The 18,596-nt window shown below is 59.8% G+C and overlaps 1 protein-coding gene across 8 annotated transcripts in view; it reads left to right on the forward strand.

Annotated features, from left to right (window-relative positions):
• The window catches only part of BMP1 (bone morphogenetic protein 1), a 40,120-nt gene extending 28,422 nt beyond the window's left edge, over window positions 1–11,698 (forward strand). For 3 of the 8 annotated variants that reach the window (XM_060155590.1, XM_060155591.1, XM_060155594.1), the window contains 5 exons: window positions 3,022–3,147; window positions 6,202–6,329; window positions 6,715–6,928; window positions 8,790–9,040; window positions 10,968–11,698. In XM_060155590.1, coding sequence (XP_060011573.1) covers window positions 3,022–3,147; window positions 6,202–6,329; window positions 6,715–6,928; window positions 8,790–9,040; window positions 10,968–11,102 — 854 coding nt within the window. In that variant the 3' untranslated portion in view covers window positions 11,103–11,698. Of the gene's footprint in view, window positions 1–564; window positions 685–2,330; window positions 2,999–3,021; window positions 3,148–4,812; window positions 4,953–6,201; window positions 6,330–6,714; window positions 6,929–8,789; window positions 9,041–10,967 lie in introns of those variants that run through there. The other 5 variants (XR_009541668.1, XM_060155592.1, XM_060155593.1 and 2 more) reach the window with 5 other exon arrangements.
• Window positions 11,699–18,596: the final 6,898 nt, after the last annotated feature.

The raw sequence follows: 18,596 nt of genomic DNA on the forward strand, positions 1-18,596 counted from the left end.
ACCCTCACCTGCCCCGCTGGATGCCATGCACTGCCCCTGTGCACTGGTTCCCTGCTTGGTACTGCCAGCCACCCCGCTCTGCTTACAGTGCCTCACAGCCCCTGCCCCACTGCTGGCTGAGACCCTTGCAATGCGACTCCCTCTCTTCCCTGGGCCCACCTGGAACCCGTGTGAGGTGCTCACCAGAGGGCTGAGGGGGCGTAACATCCACTCAGGGATGGGCTCGGCCCTGGGGAAACCATTACCTGCTTACTCTTGTCTCTTCCTGCCCTTCTGTTGCTCCAGTCTTGGTAGGGGGGCGGGGCGGAGGGAGACCAGCACCGCATCTGTCAGACCTAGAGCCCAGGGCTCTCCACCCACGGTTACTGCCCTGCCCTGGCCCGACACTGCTACCCTCAGCCCACCCTCAGCTCTGCACAGACGCGCGCGCACACACATGCACACACACACCTGCACACGCACACTTGCACTGCCCCTTCTCACAAGAAACCTGCAGAGGACCCTCACCGCTGGGCATCAAGGTTCAGCCCTCAGGGTCCAGGGCATCTGCCTCTGACCCCCCAGGAGGGGGGCTATGTGGACTTTTGGGACACCCAGCGAGGAGACCATAAGGCAAGAAGAAGAGAGAGCCTGAAGACCTTCAGTGTGACCCCAGCCACCTTCCGGGGCATTGGGCACTGGAGGGTGAGTGCCATCTCCTTGTCCCAGCCCGTGTCCACTCCCTGCTCCTGCCCCTTCTGCAACCCGCATCCCTGGCTCCCAGGAGAGGCTGCCCCCGACCATGGCAGAGCCCCTCCCCGGGCACTAAAGCAGCCCTTTCTCAGGGCTCACAGCGCTCAATACCGCACTCAGCACTCACTCACCCACTCACTCGCTCATTGGGCAAGTATTCCTTTTACCCCTACAGTATGCCAGGCACTGTACTCGGTTTTTGGGGTGCAAATACGAGGAAGGCATGGGGGTCAATTTCAGGACGATCTTTGCTCATTCCGTGAGCTGGAACTCCTGAAGCTCCCAGCATAGTCATCAGTGAGTTACTCGGTGAAACCCCAGGATGGGTTGTAGGGTGCCCATCACCCCACATTCTCACAGGGCTTGTGCAAAGGCAGCTTCCACAGGGCCCTCTGTCAGGGTCCCTCACGATGCTCTAACTGAGGAGGCCTGGGGAAGGACTTGGGGACTCCACCTCTTGACCTTGGGTTGTTTGGGTCCCACGGGGTCTGGCTCACGTGAGAGTGAATTGGAGAAGCAGGGCCATCTGGGAGCCAGTGCTCCAGCCCTTGGGCCCCTCTCCCAAGGGAGACCCGGAACAGGGCCGCCGTTGTCACAGACTCCGCCTGGCCATGTGAATGTCAGCAGGCATCTTTCTACCTCGGGGCTCATCTCTGGAACTCTGTGTGTCCACTCCCCTTCCCTGAATGCCTGCCTCCGTTCCAGGCACACAGTACCCAAAATGACCATGGAGAGACTGGAGAATATGTGTGTGTGATGTACCCGTGCCTGTGACCACGTGTCCCTCTGTGTGTCCGTTTCTGTGTTCACGGGAGAGCGCATGTGCAGATCCGCCCGAATGGGAGCAGCTGCGCCTGTGAGCCCTCCTGAGTCCGCAGTGGCCTGTTGATGAGTCCGTGGTCTCTGCATCCACGTGTGTCTCTGTTTGTACCTGTGCTTGTGTGTGCCTGTGCATGCTTCCTCACGCACAGGGAGTGAGCCAGCAGCGTCCATCCCTGGCACGTGTACGCAGGTGGCCGATGGCTGACGTGTGTGAGTGTGGTGTCTGTGTGTGAGGGGCTGACGTGTATCCTGTCCGTGTGTGTGTGTGTGTGTGTGTGTGTGTGTGTGTGTGTCAACCTGTGGGTCAGTGTCTGTGCTGCCGTGTCGGGACGACGGTACAGGGTGAGGGATAATATGTCTGTGGGTGTGTTGGCGTGAGTGTGTGTCTGTGTCTGTAACACACTCTGTAGCTGCAGCACCAGGAGAGAGCCGAGCTCTGGATGAGGCCCCCTTCCCATGGACTGTTCCCCTCTGCTAGAGACTCTGCGTCTCCTTCCCCAGCGTGCGGGCCTCATTCCCACCCCCAAGGCCTTCTCTCTGCCGCAGGCTTCCTCCCGTCTGTCCCCTGTCGCTGTGCCTCCTCCCACCCGCTGCCCCTCCGTGGCCTGGCTGCTCCGGACATGGCCGTCCTGCATGTGTGTCCCGCTGCCCCCCAACCCCGTGCTGCCCGTGGACCCCCCTCGGAGCCAGGCCTGGTTTTCACTGCTCTCCCTCCCTGGCCCCCGCCCTCCACCCGCACCCCTTGGTCCCTTTTCTCCTTCTCTTTCTCGTTTCAGAAAAGAGGCCAGCTCTGCAGCCCCCCCGGGGACGGCCCCACCAGCTCAAATTCCGAGTGCAGAAAAGAAACCGGACCCCCCAGTGAGGCCCGCCTGGCCTCCCGGACCCTTTGTTACTCAGGAACCTCACCTTGGACGGAATGGGCTGGGGGCTCTGCTGCCGCCCACCCCGACCTCCGCTCTGCCATGCCGGCCCGGCTCCCTCCGGCCGGACAGAACTGGTGCTCTCCTCGCCCCCGCCCCCGCTCACGTGGACAGGGGACCCTCCCTGCCTCCCGCCCCTCCCATTTTGATGGTGTCTGTGACATTTCCTGTTGTGAAGTAAAAGAGGGACCCCTGCGTCCTGCTCCTTTCTCTTGCAGTCTGCTTGTCCGTGTGTCTATTTTTCCACTTGTCCGTCTGTCCAGTAAGCAGGTAATGGTAGAGGGTTCCCATGCTGGTCAGCTCCAGACCCCAGCCTCCCTCCGTCCACTTCTCCTTTCTCTCCGCACAGCTGGGCCCCCCTCAGCCACCTCCGCTTGATGCAGTGCCCTGGACCCCCACCATCGCCTTGACCTCCGCTCCCCACCCTGCCTGTGGGGGGGCGGGGGGAGGGCGAGGTGGACGCCCAGCCGGTCCTCCCACTTCCCCTGGGGTGATGCAGCCCTCATCCCTGCACAGACCAGTCTGCCCTTGCTTGTTCCCCCTGCAGACAAGGACGAGTGCTCCAAGGATAACGGCGGCTGCCAGCAAGACTGCGTCAACACCTTCGGCAGCTACGAGTGTCAGTGTCGCAGCGGCTTTGTCCTCCACGACAACAAGCACGACTGCAAGGAAGGTAAGCGCTGCCAGAGCCCCCGGGCACCTTCCCCTGCCCACGGCCTGGGGCCTGAAGGGCTCAGCGCTGCCATCTCCTCCGGCCTCTCTTTGGACTCAAGAAGCTGAGTGACCTCTGAGGTCACCTCGTTTTGCCTCCCGCCTAGTGCACGGACCCTCCCCATCCCTCCCGCGCCCCCCCCCCAGCAATATCCAAGCCACACACACTTCTGGAGAGGAGGGGCTGCCCCCAGGCCCCATTGTTAGGCTGTTCTGGTAATTAGTGCTCCTTAAAATCCATGTCCAAGTCTTTCTCTTTGTCCGACCTCCCGCTGTCAGGGACGCAAGCTGGGACAGTGGTGAAGAGCACAGACTCTGGTGCCAGGCTCCCAGCCCTACCACTTAGCCAGCCACGTGCCCTTGGGCAGCTGACTTCCTTTCTCCGCACCCGGGTTTGCTCACGAGTGACTCCTGGATGGTACCAGCACCCTCCTCCTAGGGGCGGGGCGCTGTGATGTGCTCCGAGCAGCGCCTGCCTCATAGCAAGCAGTCACGTATGTCACTGTTATCGGTCACATCTCTGACCCCTGGGGACACCCAGAACAGGGCTGCTGCCTCCCTGACATTGAAGCCCTGCAGATCCTTGGAAACAGCTCTCAGGTCATTGCCCAAATCACGTGATACCTCTCTGGATGCAATACAACCCTGGCCTGCTCCCAGTTGCTGATTCCACTGTGGCCCGTGCCTGCTGGGGATGTACTATCCCAGCAGCACAATGTAGACTCGCCTCTGACACTGAGAGTCTGTGTGCCGTTGGGTGAGTCATTTCGGCCCTCTGAGCTTCAATTGCCTCACCCATGAGATGGTCCTACGCTTTAGAGCCCTTGCTTTGAGCACTTAGCACAGTGCCTGGCAAATGCCTCTTCTCACCATTACTAGGTGGACAACCAAAGTACCAGCAAATAAACTGCCGACTAGGATAAACAGAGGTGAAGCACCCAACGGACGTCCCAGGGCTTCCATCCCCATCGCTTCAGGCTCTCCAAATATAGAGTACCTGACTCACGGAGCCCCCATATCTTTTAACTAGGGGAGACCACCTTCTGATGTTGTCTAAACTGTATGCCATCTCTGTACTGTCTATGAAAAACAGGGTTTTGCTAAAGAACCCTCACCATTGACATCAACAAGATAGCAGGAGCAGGTGTAAACCTCCTGGGAAGATGGCCTGTGCGTAGCTCCGATTCACTTTAGAAGAACTCATCGTTTCTTACTCAAGTGCTAGGCTAGTAACAAATCAGTATTTCCTGACCCTCTGTGGGGGGTGTAGCTCTGTGCAAAGTTCTGTAGGGGGTTCAAGAGGGGATCCCTCTGCTCCCGAGGAGACTGCAGTGTAGCTGGGGAGAGAAGTGGGCATGGAAGGAGAAATCAGAGGGTGGGGAAAACTGGTGTAAAAATGGGGTGGGGGGCAGTGAGTGTGGACATGGGAAGCTGAAGATGGGTAATGGAAGCAGCTCATAGCTCAAATGTGGAGGCCAGGAGCTCCACCTGCCTCCACCCGGACCGCTGGTGGCCTGCAAGGGCACTGCCCCTCTGGACCCTGGCGGCCGTGCATTCATCCTGTGAGCCTCTGACTATAGGCACAGCTGTTCAGCCTGCACCCCACCCACCCCTCTCTCCTTCCCAGTCCAGCGGTGCACTGGCTTTTCCTCAGAGGGACCTGTCAGATTGGATGATAACGCTTAAGGAGCATCAGCCTTGGAGTTTGTGAGGCCATGCTGTTCCGAGGCAGAAGGCAGATTGCAGTGGATCAAGGAGCCATGAGTAGTGAGAACATGGTGTAGCAAGTTTTCTTGAAGACAAGGAGACAGGATGGGTGGTAGCAGGAGGAGAGCGTTGTTTCAGGATGGGCAAAGCGTAGGAAGGGTTCGTGGCCTGGCCGAGCTGGCAGAGGGAGTGAGCGCGGGTAATGTGTGACATGAGGGTCCCCAGATGGTGGGCAGCAATGAGCTCCAGCTCAAGGAAGGAAAATCCATTCCTGCCCAGGAGGAGTGGCACCTTCTCTAAGACAAGGCAGGAGGGAAGGTGAGTTTGCCGGTAGGGGTTGGGAAATTGAAGTTGTTCATATCTGAGGGCCCTGCTTTTCTCCAGGAGGCAGGAGGTGAGGTGGTCTGCTGGGAGCGGGGCTGGGAGTTGAGGAGAGGGCCGAAGGTTCGGAGCCGTAGCTGAGGAGGTGAGAGATGGAGCTGGTGAAGGACGAATCCAAAGAATATCAAGGGGTGGGGGCCCAGCCACGCTTGGAGACCACGAATGGGGTTTTCCAGGATGGTGCCGCTCAAGCACGGCCCTTGATGAGCAGTTGGGGTGATGGCCCACATGGTGCAGCTGATAGAGAAGCAAGTCAACCCAGGAGGAAGTGTTGGGAGGAAGTGGAAGGGTCAAGGCCATGGAGGCCTCTCTAAAGCTGGAGAGCTGTTAGGGAAAGGGAGGGCCTGAGCGCCCCGGAAGAACAGGAGGTGGCCACTGCGAGGGTGATGTGTTTGTAGCATCGAGAATTGGAGGGTGATGGCGAAGCCTTGGTGGTGAGAGGTGAGAACCCATAGAGCTGAGAAGGTCAGGGGCGCGAGGCATGTGGGTGGACCATCCACGTGTGTGTTGACATCACCTAGGATGGTGGCAGGAGTGGGGTGGAGAGAACTGAGTCAGATGCCAAAGTCTTCTGTGGATATGGAAGCGTGGCAGGAGGTCAGAGGATGCCGGCTTCGTGGAGAGCAGAGGTGGTATGGCCAAATGGCCTCAAAGGTCCAGGAGTGTACACAGGGTGCCTGGGAGGGCTGCTTCCATGGCTGGTGCCAGGTGAGGTCCAGCTTGGAACCGAGCAGCTAGATTTCCCCGGGCTGGGTGACTGAATGGAAAAGAAGTGACGTGAGCTTTCATTCCATTTCTAAGTGGGGGACAAGAGAAGCAAGAAAGGGGGAGGAGGGGAGGGAGGGGCTTCTTCCTTCCTTTCTTCATAGGGGCCATTGGAGCACTGGGTTCCCTGCTGATCCCCTTCCCCTCACTCACCTCTCCACAGCCGGCTGTGACCACAAGGTGACATCCACCAGCGGCACCATCACCAGCCCCAACTGGCCTGACAAATACCCCAGCAAGAAGGAGTGTACCTGGGCCATCTCTAGCACCCCCGGGCACCGGGTCAAGCTGGTAAGGTGCCCGCTCCCCACCCCGCTCCTCCGTGCCATCTGTGCATCACCTATTTCCTGTCAGCTCCAAAGCCCCATGTCACTCAGAGCACTGCTCAGGGCCATGCAGGCTGCAGGCTGGTGGCCTGGCTGAGCCCACAGGGCTGCCATCCCTGTGAGAAGCCCAAGTCTGGTGTGGACAGAGGCCCTTTCCCAGCATACAGTGGGTTTGTACCTGCCATCGCCTCATTCCTAGGTCCTCCCCGTCTCCCATCCACCAGCAGTGGCCACTGCCCCGGTATCCATGAACTGGGGTCCGGGGGCCTTGGTTTGGTGCCACCTGTTGCCCACGCCTCCTGCCCCGGCCACATAATTCCTAATTCGCTGTCCTCCCTCATGCCCTCCAGACCTTCATGGAGATGGACATCGAGTCCCAGCCTGAGTGTGCCTACGACCACCTGGAGGTGTACGACGGGCGTGACGCCAAGGCCCCCGTCCTGGGCCGCTTCTGCGGGAGCAAGAAGCCCGAGCCCGTCCTGGCCACGGGCAGCCGCATGTTCCTGCGCTTCTACTCTGACAACTCCGTGCAGAGGAAGGGCTTCCAGGCGTCCCACTCCACAGGTGAGCCCACCGCAGGCCAGGGTGGGGGCAGCCGGTGCCCTGTGTGGTCATTTGTCCTGGAGGCATCTGCTGATCCTGGTCTCAAAGGCGGGCCCTGGGCTCCAGTCAGAGGTTTACAAAGAGCTCCTGAAGACACAGACAGGCCCAGCCCCTGGCCGGTTGGACAGACAGCATGTCCTGAAGGCCAGACCAGAGGGGCAGAGAGTCAGCCTCCTGGGCCAGGGAGAGGAGGTCCTGATTAGGGGTGCGAAGGTCAGAAAGAAAACAGGGCGGTGACAACAGTGGGTAGAGAACCAGAGGTGGGGAGGGAATCCCCTGGAGTCCCCAGAGGTAGGACACTTGTCTGTGCGGTAGGCCACCCACATTCCACCCCCCCAGATTCACGCGTTCATTCATTCCGCAGACATTTGTTAACACGTGGCAGGTACGCGGCAGCATCCTAAGGGCGGGTCACAAAATGAACGAAGCAGGGCTTCCCTGGTGGCGCAGTGGCTGAGAGTCCGCCTGCCGATGCAGGGGACGCGGGTTCGTGCCCCGGTCCGGGAAGATCCCACATGCCGCAGAGCGGCTGGGCCCGTGAGCCATGGCCGCCGAGCCTGCACGTCCGGAGCCTGTGCTCCGCAACGGGAGAGGCCACGACAGTGAGAGGCCCGCGTACCGCAAAAAAAAAAAAAAAAAAAAAAAAAATGAACGAAGCAGACAAACCTCTCAGTCCTTGAGGGGTTTACTCTGCATTTACTTGTTCGTTTATTCAACAACCTTCTACTGAGCCCTGGACCCTGCAGGAGACTCAGAGGGGCACGGAGAGGTGAATCAGGCATAAGCCCTTCACCCTGCCCACACGGGAACCCACAGCCCAGGGGAGAGACAGGACACGGACAGATAATTAGAGCAGGGGACAAAACACGCTAAGGGCCTCGCTCTGGGTGTGAGGTGATGGGTCGTTGCAGGCAGGGGAGGAGCCCAAGCACAGCCACAACCCCAGACAGCTCTGGGTGTACACAGGTGACTGCAGGTCATTTAGTTTGGCTGGAGCAATGGGCGTGTGAGGACAGCAGTGAACTGGGAATGGTGTGGCTACAGAGAAAGGCTGGAGCCCAGTCCTGGGAGGCCTGGGACATCAGGCCAACGGAGACCGCTGGGGGCTTGGCAGGCTTCTTGTGGTCTTAAGCTACCTGTTGGGGAGGCCCCAGAGCTGATGGGTCCACAGTCCCGCTCCTCCCGTTTAACTCAGCCCCTGACCCAGGCCTCGCCCATCCACGCCCCACCCATGAGCCCAGGTGTCCTGAAGGCCAGAGGGCGTAGGAAGGGGTGGACGGGATGACCCTGCCCTGCCTGCTCTCGTTTGCCCTTCCCAGCACAGGGTCACACACTGGAGGCCCGGAACTCCATCTGGCCCTCAGACCTGCTCTGTTTGGCCCACACTGTGTTTTTTAAAAACACGAGCCAACGTTTAAAAATTAGGAGTTTTCGCATAAAATCCACGAGTACGTCTTCTCGCTTAAGAAAGGGAGCTCAGGCGACACAGGGCCCACGTTCTTCCGTGATAGCCATCAGCTGGAGCAAATTAGCAGCAACCTCTTTCAACAAGCGTGCTCTCCCTGGGGCCTCTGCTCAGAGCGGCCTTCCACCCACCACGTCCCCGGGCCTCCGCGGGCATCTCTCCAGAGGGAAAGCCGCAGAGCACTTGTTCCAGGCCAAGGCCTGGGCCGGGTCCAAACCCACCTATCACTAGCCATGTGGCCTCGTCCCAGGGCCTCCATCCGGCCAGGAGGCCTGAATACGGGGAGGGACAGTGCCTGGGCCACAGCCGTGCTTGGGGTGGGGGGGTGGCTGATCTTGTGTCCCCCTCCCCCCTCAGAGTGTGGAGGCCAGGTGCAGGCAGAGGTGAAGACCAAGGACCTTTACTCCCACGCCCAGTTTGGCGATAACAACTACCCCGGGGGCGTGGACTGCGAGTGGGTCATCGTGGCCGAGGAAGGCTATGGCGTGGAGCTGGTGTTCCAGACCTTCGAGGTGGAGGAGGAGGCCGACTGCGGCTACGATTACATGGAGCTCTTCGACGGCTACGACAGCACGGCCCCCAGACTGGGGCGCTACTGCGGCTCCGGGGTGAGACCCGCCACCCCTCACCCCAGCGCAGGGACCCAGCGCCTCTGCAGGCCGGGGGTCCCGGCGCGGGGGACAGCCCCTGCCTGGCACGTTGTAGGAGCCAGAGACCTACAAAGTGGGTGGTCGCTCACAGAGGCCCGCCCCGCCCTGGGCCATCCCCACCCAGGAAACCAGGTCCTTTCTGGTCAACACAGAGGTTCCTGCAGCCTCTGGGATAGGCCCTGCCCTGACCCAAGCCTGCTCAGCAGCAGTTTGGTTGGGTCTCCAAGGTAGTTTGCATCTGGAGAGGAGGATGGAGTTCCCTCTGCCCTCTGATTCCCTCGTCCCAGTCCAAAGGCAGCTGACCAGGGCCCGGAATGAGGGCAGAGGTTGGGGCAGGAGCCAGAGACCAGGACTGAGCTGAGTCGTGCTAGGCAGTCGTTCTGGCGGAGCCATAACAATACCCTCATCTCTTCCACTGCCCGTTTCTCTTCTTGGTGAAAGGCCAGCTGGCCCCAAAGCAGATACTGATGCCGCTGTCCAAGCAGATACTGAATATTACCTCTTGGTCCATAAAATGGCACTTTCAGAGGCAGTGGGCAAAAGTTTGCTCGATGCGGTTTTAACTAAGGCCACAGGAAAACCGCAGAGGTGGGTTTATTTTCCTCCAGGCAGAGCTTGTGAGTTCTTTTGGTTTTTTCTTTTTCTTTTCTTTTTAATCCTCTCCTCCTCAGTGAATGTCATCTTCCGCTCGCCATTCCACACACATACACACACACACACACACACACACACTTTTGCACATGTACTCACACTCATATGCACACTCAGACACGCCCTCCTTCCCATCACTTCCCTGGTCCCCTGCCTCTCATGGCCATGCTCCAGGGCTGCCTGGGTGCCCCAGGAAGGGTTAAACTTCCCAGGAGCAGCAGTAGCTGCTGAACCCAGCATTGGCTGGTGGAATATCCCCTTAGGAGCAGAGCTTCAGCCTTTGTCAACTGGCAAGGGCCGGGCAGGGCTGGGACAGGGTGGAGAGCTGGGGAAGCGGAGCACACAGCCCCCCTGCCTGCCTGGCTCAGCCGCTCCAGGATCCCCAGGCGACCAAGCTAGTGCCCCCTCCCCACTTGACTCTTTGTGACTCCCTTGATCTGACACCTTTGGGTGAGTCACACACCAAATTGGGTGTCCCCGGGTGGCGTCTTCCAAAGACTTCCATCAGGCTGGAGCAAACGGGAGGGGACCTGGGGAAGGAACCCAGTTCCGTCAGGGCTTCCTGGCATGGTTGCTGGAAATGTCCCCAAGGTTTTCGGAGGGCTTTGAGGGCCAGGGCCTCTTCGTGCTTATGCTCTGTAGGCGGCTGTCATGCTGAGGGCCTACACACAGAGGTGAGGAGGGGCTTGCAGGCGCCTAGGAAGGGGCATCACCCGGAGCTGACCATGGCCAGCATCGGGGGAGGGCAGGAGCGTGGTGGCCGAGTCCGGGTCTGGGGGACCCAACTGTCCTGTCTTCTCCAAGAGACAGCCGGGACAGCAACAAGGCGGCCACTCAGACAAGCTTCTCCCTTTCCCAGCTATCCTCTTTCTGTTCCTGCCACCAGCCCTTCTAGACTTGGAGAGCAGAGAGCTTCTGAGGGAAGCCAGGCCCAGCGGGGGGCAGTGCCTTGCCTAAGACTTCACAGCTAACTAGTTAGTAGCAGCGCTGGGTGTGGAATGAAAGTGTAACTCTGCACTTAGGACAAGCTCCGTCTACCCCCTGCTACCTCCCCTCCTCCAGGCACCCCATTAAACCCCTGCTCCCAAGAACCCTCCTCCTGCTTCCAGGCGCTGGGGGAATCTGGCGGAAGTCGGGAGCTGCCCGCCTTCCTCATAGCTGGGGAACTCGGGGAGGGAAACAGCAGCCCTGCCCCCTGGTCCTCAGTCTCATGCCCACCCCTTTCCTCTGTCAGCCTCCCGAGGAGGTGTACTCGGCGGGAGATTCTGTCCTGGTGAAATTCCACTCAGATGACACCATTACCAAAAAAGGCTTCCACCTGCGATACACCAGCACGAAGTTCCAGGACACGCTGCACAGCAGGAAGTGACCACTGCCCTCACACGGCGGGGACGGGAGGCCCGCTGCCCTCAGTCAACTGAGCCGGACAGCGGGGGCTGGGCAGAAGGCGGGACCCCGTCCCCGTCCCCCAGGTGCCAGGACCTGCGGGCCAATGGTCCAGGTGAGGCAGGGCGCCGGACTCCTACATGAGCCACTGCCCCACGATCCCTTCCTCCCTTGCCCCCGCCAGGAGTGAAGGGCCAGGGCCAGGGAGCCAGAGCTTTCCCTGAGACACTTGAAGTGGCCATTCCTCTCTGGGGGCCCAGCCCGGTGGGAGAGGGTCTGTCACCGGGACCCGCCCACCTTCCCTGCCCGTCTCTACACGCTGTATTGTGTATGGCCGGTGGCATATCTTCATTGTAATGTACATTTCCCACCCCTTCTCCAACCCCGATTTGGTTTTATTTTAAGCCTCCACTTCCCCCTGTTTCCTGGGGCGTGAGTTTCCGTACATGTCCCACAGGAGCCAGGGTGGGAGGATGAAGGGGAGGGAGTGGGGCAGCAAGACAGGGCTTCTCTCAGGCCCAGTGGCTGGTCGGCCACACCAGGGCACCCCAGCCAATAAACCGAAAGTGTTACAGCCAGTATCCTGTGCCAGGTGCTGTCTGGGGTATGGGGCCGGCGGGCGTGGGGTGGCTCGTCTCGCTCCAGATGCGCAGGCTGCTGTGTCTGGGGCCGGCCCCCAGCCAGGACACCTGGCCTCACTGGCTCCCCTTCCTTCCGTCAATTCCAGGGCCCCAGAGGGTGGGATTTCACGGTCAGGCACACACAGATACGCCTCGCACACGTCAGCCTGCAGGCGCCCCACGTACACATGCTGCTCGAAGCTCTCCCACACAGCTGAAGGGGAGGGACATTCTGCAAACAGGCTGTTCGGTGGGGAGGGAGGAGATATGTAAAAGGGGATGGCGTGTGTCTGTCCATCCAGTGTCCATCCGGGTCTTCTGTCTCTGGGTCTGGGTGTCGGGCTAGGGGAGCCCACCAGGACCCAGAACACCAGCACCAGCCAGAACAGATCCACCAGCTGGCCCCCAGTGCCTGCCCTCCTGAAGGTCGGACCCCGAGTGCCGGCCCCTCGGATCCTTCTCTCCTCAGTGAGACAAGAGCCAGATGCTCGGCAGCCCCTGAGCAAACACTGCAGCTCTGGCCTCCTCTCCCAAGGGGACCCATGGCTGTGTCTTGTCTGGCTTCGTCCTTCCTGCCATTGCCTTCTCCCTGTCCAGGCAATAGTGAGGCACAGACCTGTCTCCCCCAGGCCAGGTGGAGAGAAACTACATCCCCGCTCCTTCCCTTCAAAGGAGCGTCTCTCTACCCTTTCTCTCCGTGGATCTCACAGGGAAAGAAAGCCCAGAGAGGACCCAGGTTCTCTGCCTGGACTGGCCACTCCCAGATTCCAGAGCGAGCAGGCAGCCTGTTTCAAGCCCTGGGGCTCCCCGAGAGCCTTCGGGGGACCGTACGTCTTTTACTGGCCCCAAACTCCTTCCCGTTGCAGAGGCAGATGTTGTGCCAGCTGCTGTCTGGACTACGTGGGGGGACCGACCCCCAGGGAGCAGTGCGGCACGGTGCATCCCATATTGGTCCTTTAGGCAGAAGGCAGCCGTGGAAACCAGACACACGGCTACTATGTGATGTGCACGCAGGACCAGCTCCCATGGTCAGGCTGCAGCCTTCTCTTCTAGTCCTGAGCGCAGGTGAGGGAGTGGGTGCTGGCCGGAGGGCCAGCGAGGTCACAGGCTGTGATGTCACGGCCACCCCTCCACCTCCTCTGACCAAACTGCTCAGGACAGCTCAGAGGGCCGTGAACAGAATAGAAAAACCCCCAAACCGTTGGAGCGGCCCAGGCATCTCATCTGGACACTTTGCCAACGCACTTGGCCTCAGCTCCATGGCAGAGTTCGTAGTCAGTGGTCACAGCTCTCCTCACCAGCCCTGCAGGTTCCTCTGAAGCTCAGAGCCAGTTTACAAGCCACGTGTGCCAAGAGAGTCAGGATCACAGCCCCGTCCAGACTGCGGGACTGCGGCCCAAGAGAGTACCCAGTCCTCCCCGACCCAGGTCAGGGCCCCTGTGAACAGCAACAGCACAGCCGGAGGCAGCTCAGGACTGACCCATGCAGCCACCCTGGGCACCTGTCCCAAGACTCCATCACCACCGTAGACTCGGGGCCCTCTAATGAGTCAGGGGCCCGTGCTGGTGGGCCCTGCCAGTCTTCCCTGGGCCCATCTTCCCAGAGGCCGCCTCTGGGCGCTGCAGGCTGATCAGGAGCTGGCTGCAGGCCATTGATACACGTCCCAGAAGTTAATGAATGTGTTCTCCAGACCCGGCCTACCCTCACCTTCTGCCTACTTCAGGCTTCTAGACTAGATGACCTCCAGTGCAGCTGCCCAGCCGCTCAGGTGATTCCACGTCAGAGGACGGAACCCTTCCTCGTCCAACTGTCTCCAAGTCCCTGAGGTTTCCTGGGTCCTGAGTGTGTGGCCAGCAGCAGAAAAGCTAGGATGGACCTGCCCTAGACTGCGCTCCCAACCTGGTAACCAGGTTAAGATAACCACGTACCCTGGAGCTCCGGCCTCCTCCCTCTGGGCGCACCTCTCTAGCCCTCGGAGGACAGGACACCAGCCCTGGCCTGGCGGTCAGGAGACCTGGCTCTGCCTTGCTTCGCCCTATGACATTGACCAACTGTCCCCTCCCTGGGCCTCTGCTCCCCAGCCTATCACCTTTCCCCAGCAATGCTTCCTGTCGGGGTCTAGTCTCCAAGAGCCAGAGGGCAGGGCCACGCTCCTGAGGCAGCTGGGGGCTTCCAGGGCCAACTGTTGGCTCAACTGTAAAAGAAAGAAGGTTGGATGCCCTGCACTGCCCCCTCACTCCTTTTTATCCCTCCCCCTCTCCCTTACCCCACATTCTTCTCAGTAGGTCGTGAGAAGGTTATAAGCTTGAATGCAACACAGCCAGTTTGGGGCTTCCCTGGCGGTCCGGTGGTTAAGGCTCCGCGCTTCCACTGCAGGGGGCACGGGTTCGATCCCTGGTAGGGGAACTAAGATCCCACATGCTGCGCGGCACGGCCAAAAAAATTTTAAATAGATAAAAACATAGCCGGTTTTGAATACAAGCTTTCCCATTTGGTGGCTCCATGCCCCTTGGTGAGTCAATTAACTGCTCTGAACCTTGGTTTCTTCATCTAGATACAGAGGATGATAGCACAGTGTTTCAAGAAAGGAAGAGATAGACTTTGGAGGGAGCCTGTCACAGCGCCTGGATAATAAGCTCTCTGTAAATGGGCCTTCTTTTCCTGTCATCTGCCAAACAATTCTCCAGTTCCTGGATGAAGCTCTTCCTATGCTAAAAGGAAACTTCTGGGTTCACCAGTTTCCAGTCGTGCGTTAGGAGTTTAGCGCAGAACTACATGTGCCAGAGAGGGCAATGCTTAACCCACAGCAAGGCGGGGCTTGCGGGGCAGCGGGGGACATATTTCTGGCTAGCTGGTAGCCTTTCTGGGCACCTCCCAAGTCACACCCTGTGCTTGACTGTCCCTACACACAAAGCTGATTCTAGAATATGTGAAAAGATTTGCTGCCCCAGTTTGCAAAAATAGTAGTGCCTGACTTGGGGAGAGGAGTAAGGAGGGGAGAAGGAGGCCAGATGTTTTCCCCCGAGAGTCAGAAGGCCCACCCCCTCACTGACCAGCCTGCTTCTCCTGCTGCAGCCCCCTCCCAGCCTCCCAGCCCTCCCCTCCCCCATCCCAGGAACATCTGGTTCCAATCTCTTCCAGATGCTGTGGCCAAGCTGTTTTATGGCCAATCACCTCAGCTCAGCTTCCTGAAGGCCTCCCTCCATTTCGGGGAATGGTCCCTCCTCGTCCCTTTCCTTGGGACCTTGGCCACCTCTTTTCCTAACATGGAGAAGAGACATATATTGAAGCCAAATGAAACTGTGAGGGTCCTCAGAACTGGCACCTTCCTTCCCACTTCCTTGCGGGGGGTGGGGGGCTGTCATCCAGCCAGGATTAAAAGAAAGATGCTGTCCCAGAAGGAAAGGAATGGATAGGGAGGTATGGGTGTGTGTGTGCGTGCGTGCGTGCGTGCGTGTGTGTGTGTGTGAGTGAGGTATGAGTGTATGAGGCTGTGCCTATATATTGGGTGTGTCTGTGTTTGTGTCTGCACAGCAAAATATCCCACTGTAACCTGGAAGTGCCCCTTGGTGGCCACCACCTCATTTTCCCTCCCTGTCTGCACTAGCTAACTCGGGGCCCCTCTGCTGGACTGGCAGCTGCAGCCCAAGGTTGTCCCTTACCTTGCAGCTCTCTGTGGCCGCCAAAGCTGTCTTCCATATCCAGCCCAGGGAGGCGGGTGTGCGTGTGTGTGTGTGTGTGTGTGTGTGTGTGTGTGTGTGTGTGTGTGTGTGTTTATGCACACATAGACCTCTCTCCCTCCGCCAAGTCAGATTAGAGGGACACAGGCCAGAAAGGACCCTGGGGCGGACTCTGGCAGATGCCCTGACCCAGCTCTATCTGACAGGTGCCTGGAGCTGCCCAGGGCTGGCCGAGTGCCGGAGAGCGGCCATCTGGAGAGAGGAAGGAGGGGCAGGCTCTCTGGAGGAAACCTGTATGCAGCGCCCCCCCCACCTCAACTGGCTCCTTTGTCCCCCACTAAGAGGACCCTGGGAGCCAATCTCTCCTCCTAAGAAACCCAGAAGGGTTTTGCAAAAGGAAGATTGAAGCCTGTGCCTCTGGGGGACTCTGAAAACCCCTCAGCTGGTGCTGGGGGGTGGTCCTGCCCAGAGGCGGAAGGATGGACCCTGGAGGTCACCCCCCATCCTTAGAGTCCTGGACTCCAAATATTCCCCACTACTCCTTCAAAATAAGCTTCCTTGGCATTTTTGGCTCCACAGCCCCCCCTGGTGTTATTCGGGAACTAGGCATGGCCATGGCCCCCCAGAAGCTCTGAGGAGACCCTGGGGTGGGCCACTGTGTCTGAGACCTGACCCGCCCCTGTCTTACTGTCCCAGGTGGTCCCTGGCATACACTGGGGAGACAGGGCAGTGAACTGGAAGGATTCTAGCTTCTGAATCAAATCCTGGATATTGTTGCCTACTGGCTGTAAGACACGGGCAAGCCTTTTAACCTCTTTGTGCCTCAGTTTCTTCATCTGTTAAATGGGAATCATACGGTGCAGGGACATTGCGAAGACTAAAGGAGCTGATGTGCGTGAAGGCACCTGGCTGGATGCCTGGCACGTAGTAGGCCCTCAGGAAGTGGCATTTGACCTTCAGCTTTCCTTCCTAGTGCAAGGAGGCTGTGCCCCAAGCTTTGGATGACACATGTTCATTTGGCCCTGAGCCAGGCAGTGTCAGGGAGGTGACTCTGTTTTTTCCGGAGCTTTTCCACTCCAGCAGAGGATCATTTTAATAAGTCCATAATAATAGACGCAGAGGTGACTCAGATCTGCAAACGAGGAGCCCTGCTGGGGAGCGGACACTCGGGCTCTGGGGGAGGGAAATTCAGTGACATCTGAGTCTGATGCAGTGGTAGGCTGCTGCAGTGGGAAGGGCTCCAAACAGGGGGCCTGTGGACCTCGGCTAGGCCTCCAGATTGCTACAGGTTGTCCCCTAGGAGGCCTCAGTTTCCCCATCTGCAGAGTGCATGGTAGTGCCAAATTGACCTCCAAAGTCCTTTCCAAGCTGGAGATGTGGCTCTGCTTTCGGAGCCCTGCCTCTCACAGTGAGATGTGGAACAACCTTGATGGTTCCAGGTGGCCTGTCCTGGGGGGCATCCTCATTGGAGCTCTTCTGTGACTATACAGCCTGCCCACCCCACCCCTCCCAGAGCCCAAGGAGAGGCGGGGCTCTCAGGCCATGGGGGTTTATTGATGCACGTCGCAAGCACAGCACACAGGCGGGTGTGCCCCCAGCCCAGGGCAAACACGAGGCCAGGGGAGGGCAGCGGGCCTTTTCCGCTGCCCTCAGCAGAGGGGAAAGGGCCTGGGGCCCACGTCCTCTCCTCCATGCATCTCCCACGGCCCCCAGCCCTGAGCCATGCCACGGAGACAGCTGACCGCACCACCCCCTGCGGCTACAGAGGAGGCAACCAGCTGTCCTGTCTGCCCACTCACTGAGACATGGCCTTGTCGGCCTGCTGCCCACTTCTGTCCTTCATCGCAGAAATCCGTCTGTCACCTTGCGGGCTGCTTCCCACCACCTGACATCACCTCTGGCATCCCCCAAACAGCTGCCTGCCTCAACTGACACCTCTCCCCGTCACCCCACGCAGTCTGCTTGTCCCCAGGGTCCACTCTCACCACTCCCATGACCCGTACAAAAGTAGGAAAGAGGTGAAGACGTTGAGTGGCCCAAGAAAGACCTCACCAAGAACTCCCCAGGGAAGGGCCTCTCCGCCAATGGGCTAGCTTCTCGGTGGGTACCCGACAGGGCCAGTGGGCGGGGGCGCGAGGGGGCGCGGGGCAGGGAAGCCACAGTCCAGATGACACACAGGCACAGGGCAGTGGCGGCGCCGCGGCAGAGCGAGCGAGCAAGCGCGCAGCCAGGCGGGGTGCCAGGGCTCTGGGGGAACGCCCTCACTTCCAGTTCCACGCCGGGTCCCCCCGGCGTGAGGCCGCCCACTCCCGGCTGAGGAAGGGGTCCCTCCGGGTCTCAGGGGTCTCTTGCCCCCTCCTCGACCCCAGCGGCTGCCCTTGCAGACCCAGCACTCTGAGCAAGGGAGAAAGTACGCCGGGATTTACACCATCTCCAGACGGAAGAAGGGGAAACACCAGCAGCCAGGTGCCCCCGAAGCTAAGAGAAAAAGAGGGCCCTTTTCTAGAGGGCAGGTGGAGAAGGGGAGGCACAGCCCTCCCCGTGCAGGAAGAGGGTGCCTCGGGGTAAGAAGCAGGGAGGGGGGGATGGGGGCGGGATGGGGGCGGGGGGGTCACAGCGGTGCAGGAGACTATTTATAGAGGGAGAGGGTCGGGCCTGCGGTGGGAAGCCCCCAGGCCCGACTCACGGGGAGGGGCATTCTGTGATTGGCCCTGAGCGGGAGGGGGTGGGGCTGAGGAAGAGCACGCCCACAGCTCTCGGCTCACCTCCGGAGGCAGGCAAGCTACAGGTGGGCCTTGGAAGGGAAGGCTTCCCCGGGAGAGCCCTAGGCGGCAGGTCTCCTGAGATGGAGGCCTGGGATGAGGCAAGAAACAGCAGGGCAGGGAAACCAGAGGAAAGGGGAAGTCTCTAGAAATCCACCCGCCCCCCCACTCCCCACCAACCTGCTGAGGCTAAGAAGCCTTCCCAGCCCCACCAGGCATGGGTGGGCCATGCCTACCAAGGGACCACCCTCCGTTGCCTCCAATACCCTGGGGAAGGGAAGGGAAGGGAAGAGGGAGATGGATGGCATGGAGGGAGCAGGGCGGCAGGGGAGAGAAAGCCAGCTCCCTGCACCTATGCCACCCATCACCACCCTGCCTGCCATCTCTCCCTAGCCCCCCAGCTCCCCAGAAGTCC

The sequence above is a fragment of the Lagenorhynchus albirostris genome, chromosome 7 (assembly GCF_949774975.1).
Source record: "Lagenorhynchus albirostris chromosome 7, mLagAlb1.1, whole genome shotgun sequence".
NCBI classification, from domain to species: Eukaryota; Metazoa; Chordata; class Mammalia; order Artiodactyla; family Delphinidae; genus Lagenorhynchus; species Lagenorhynchus albirostris.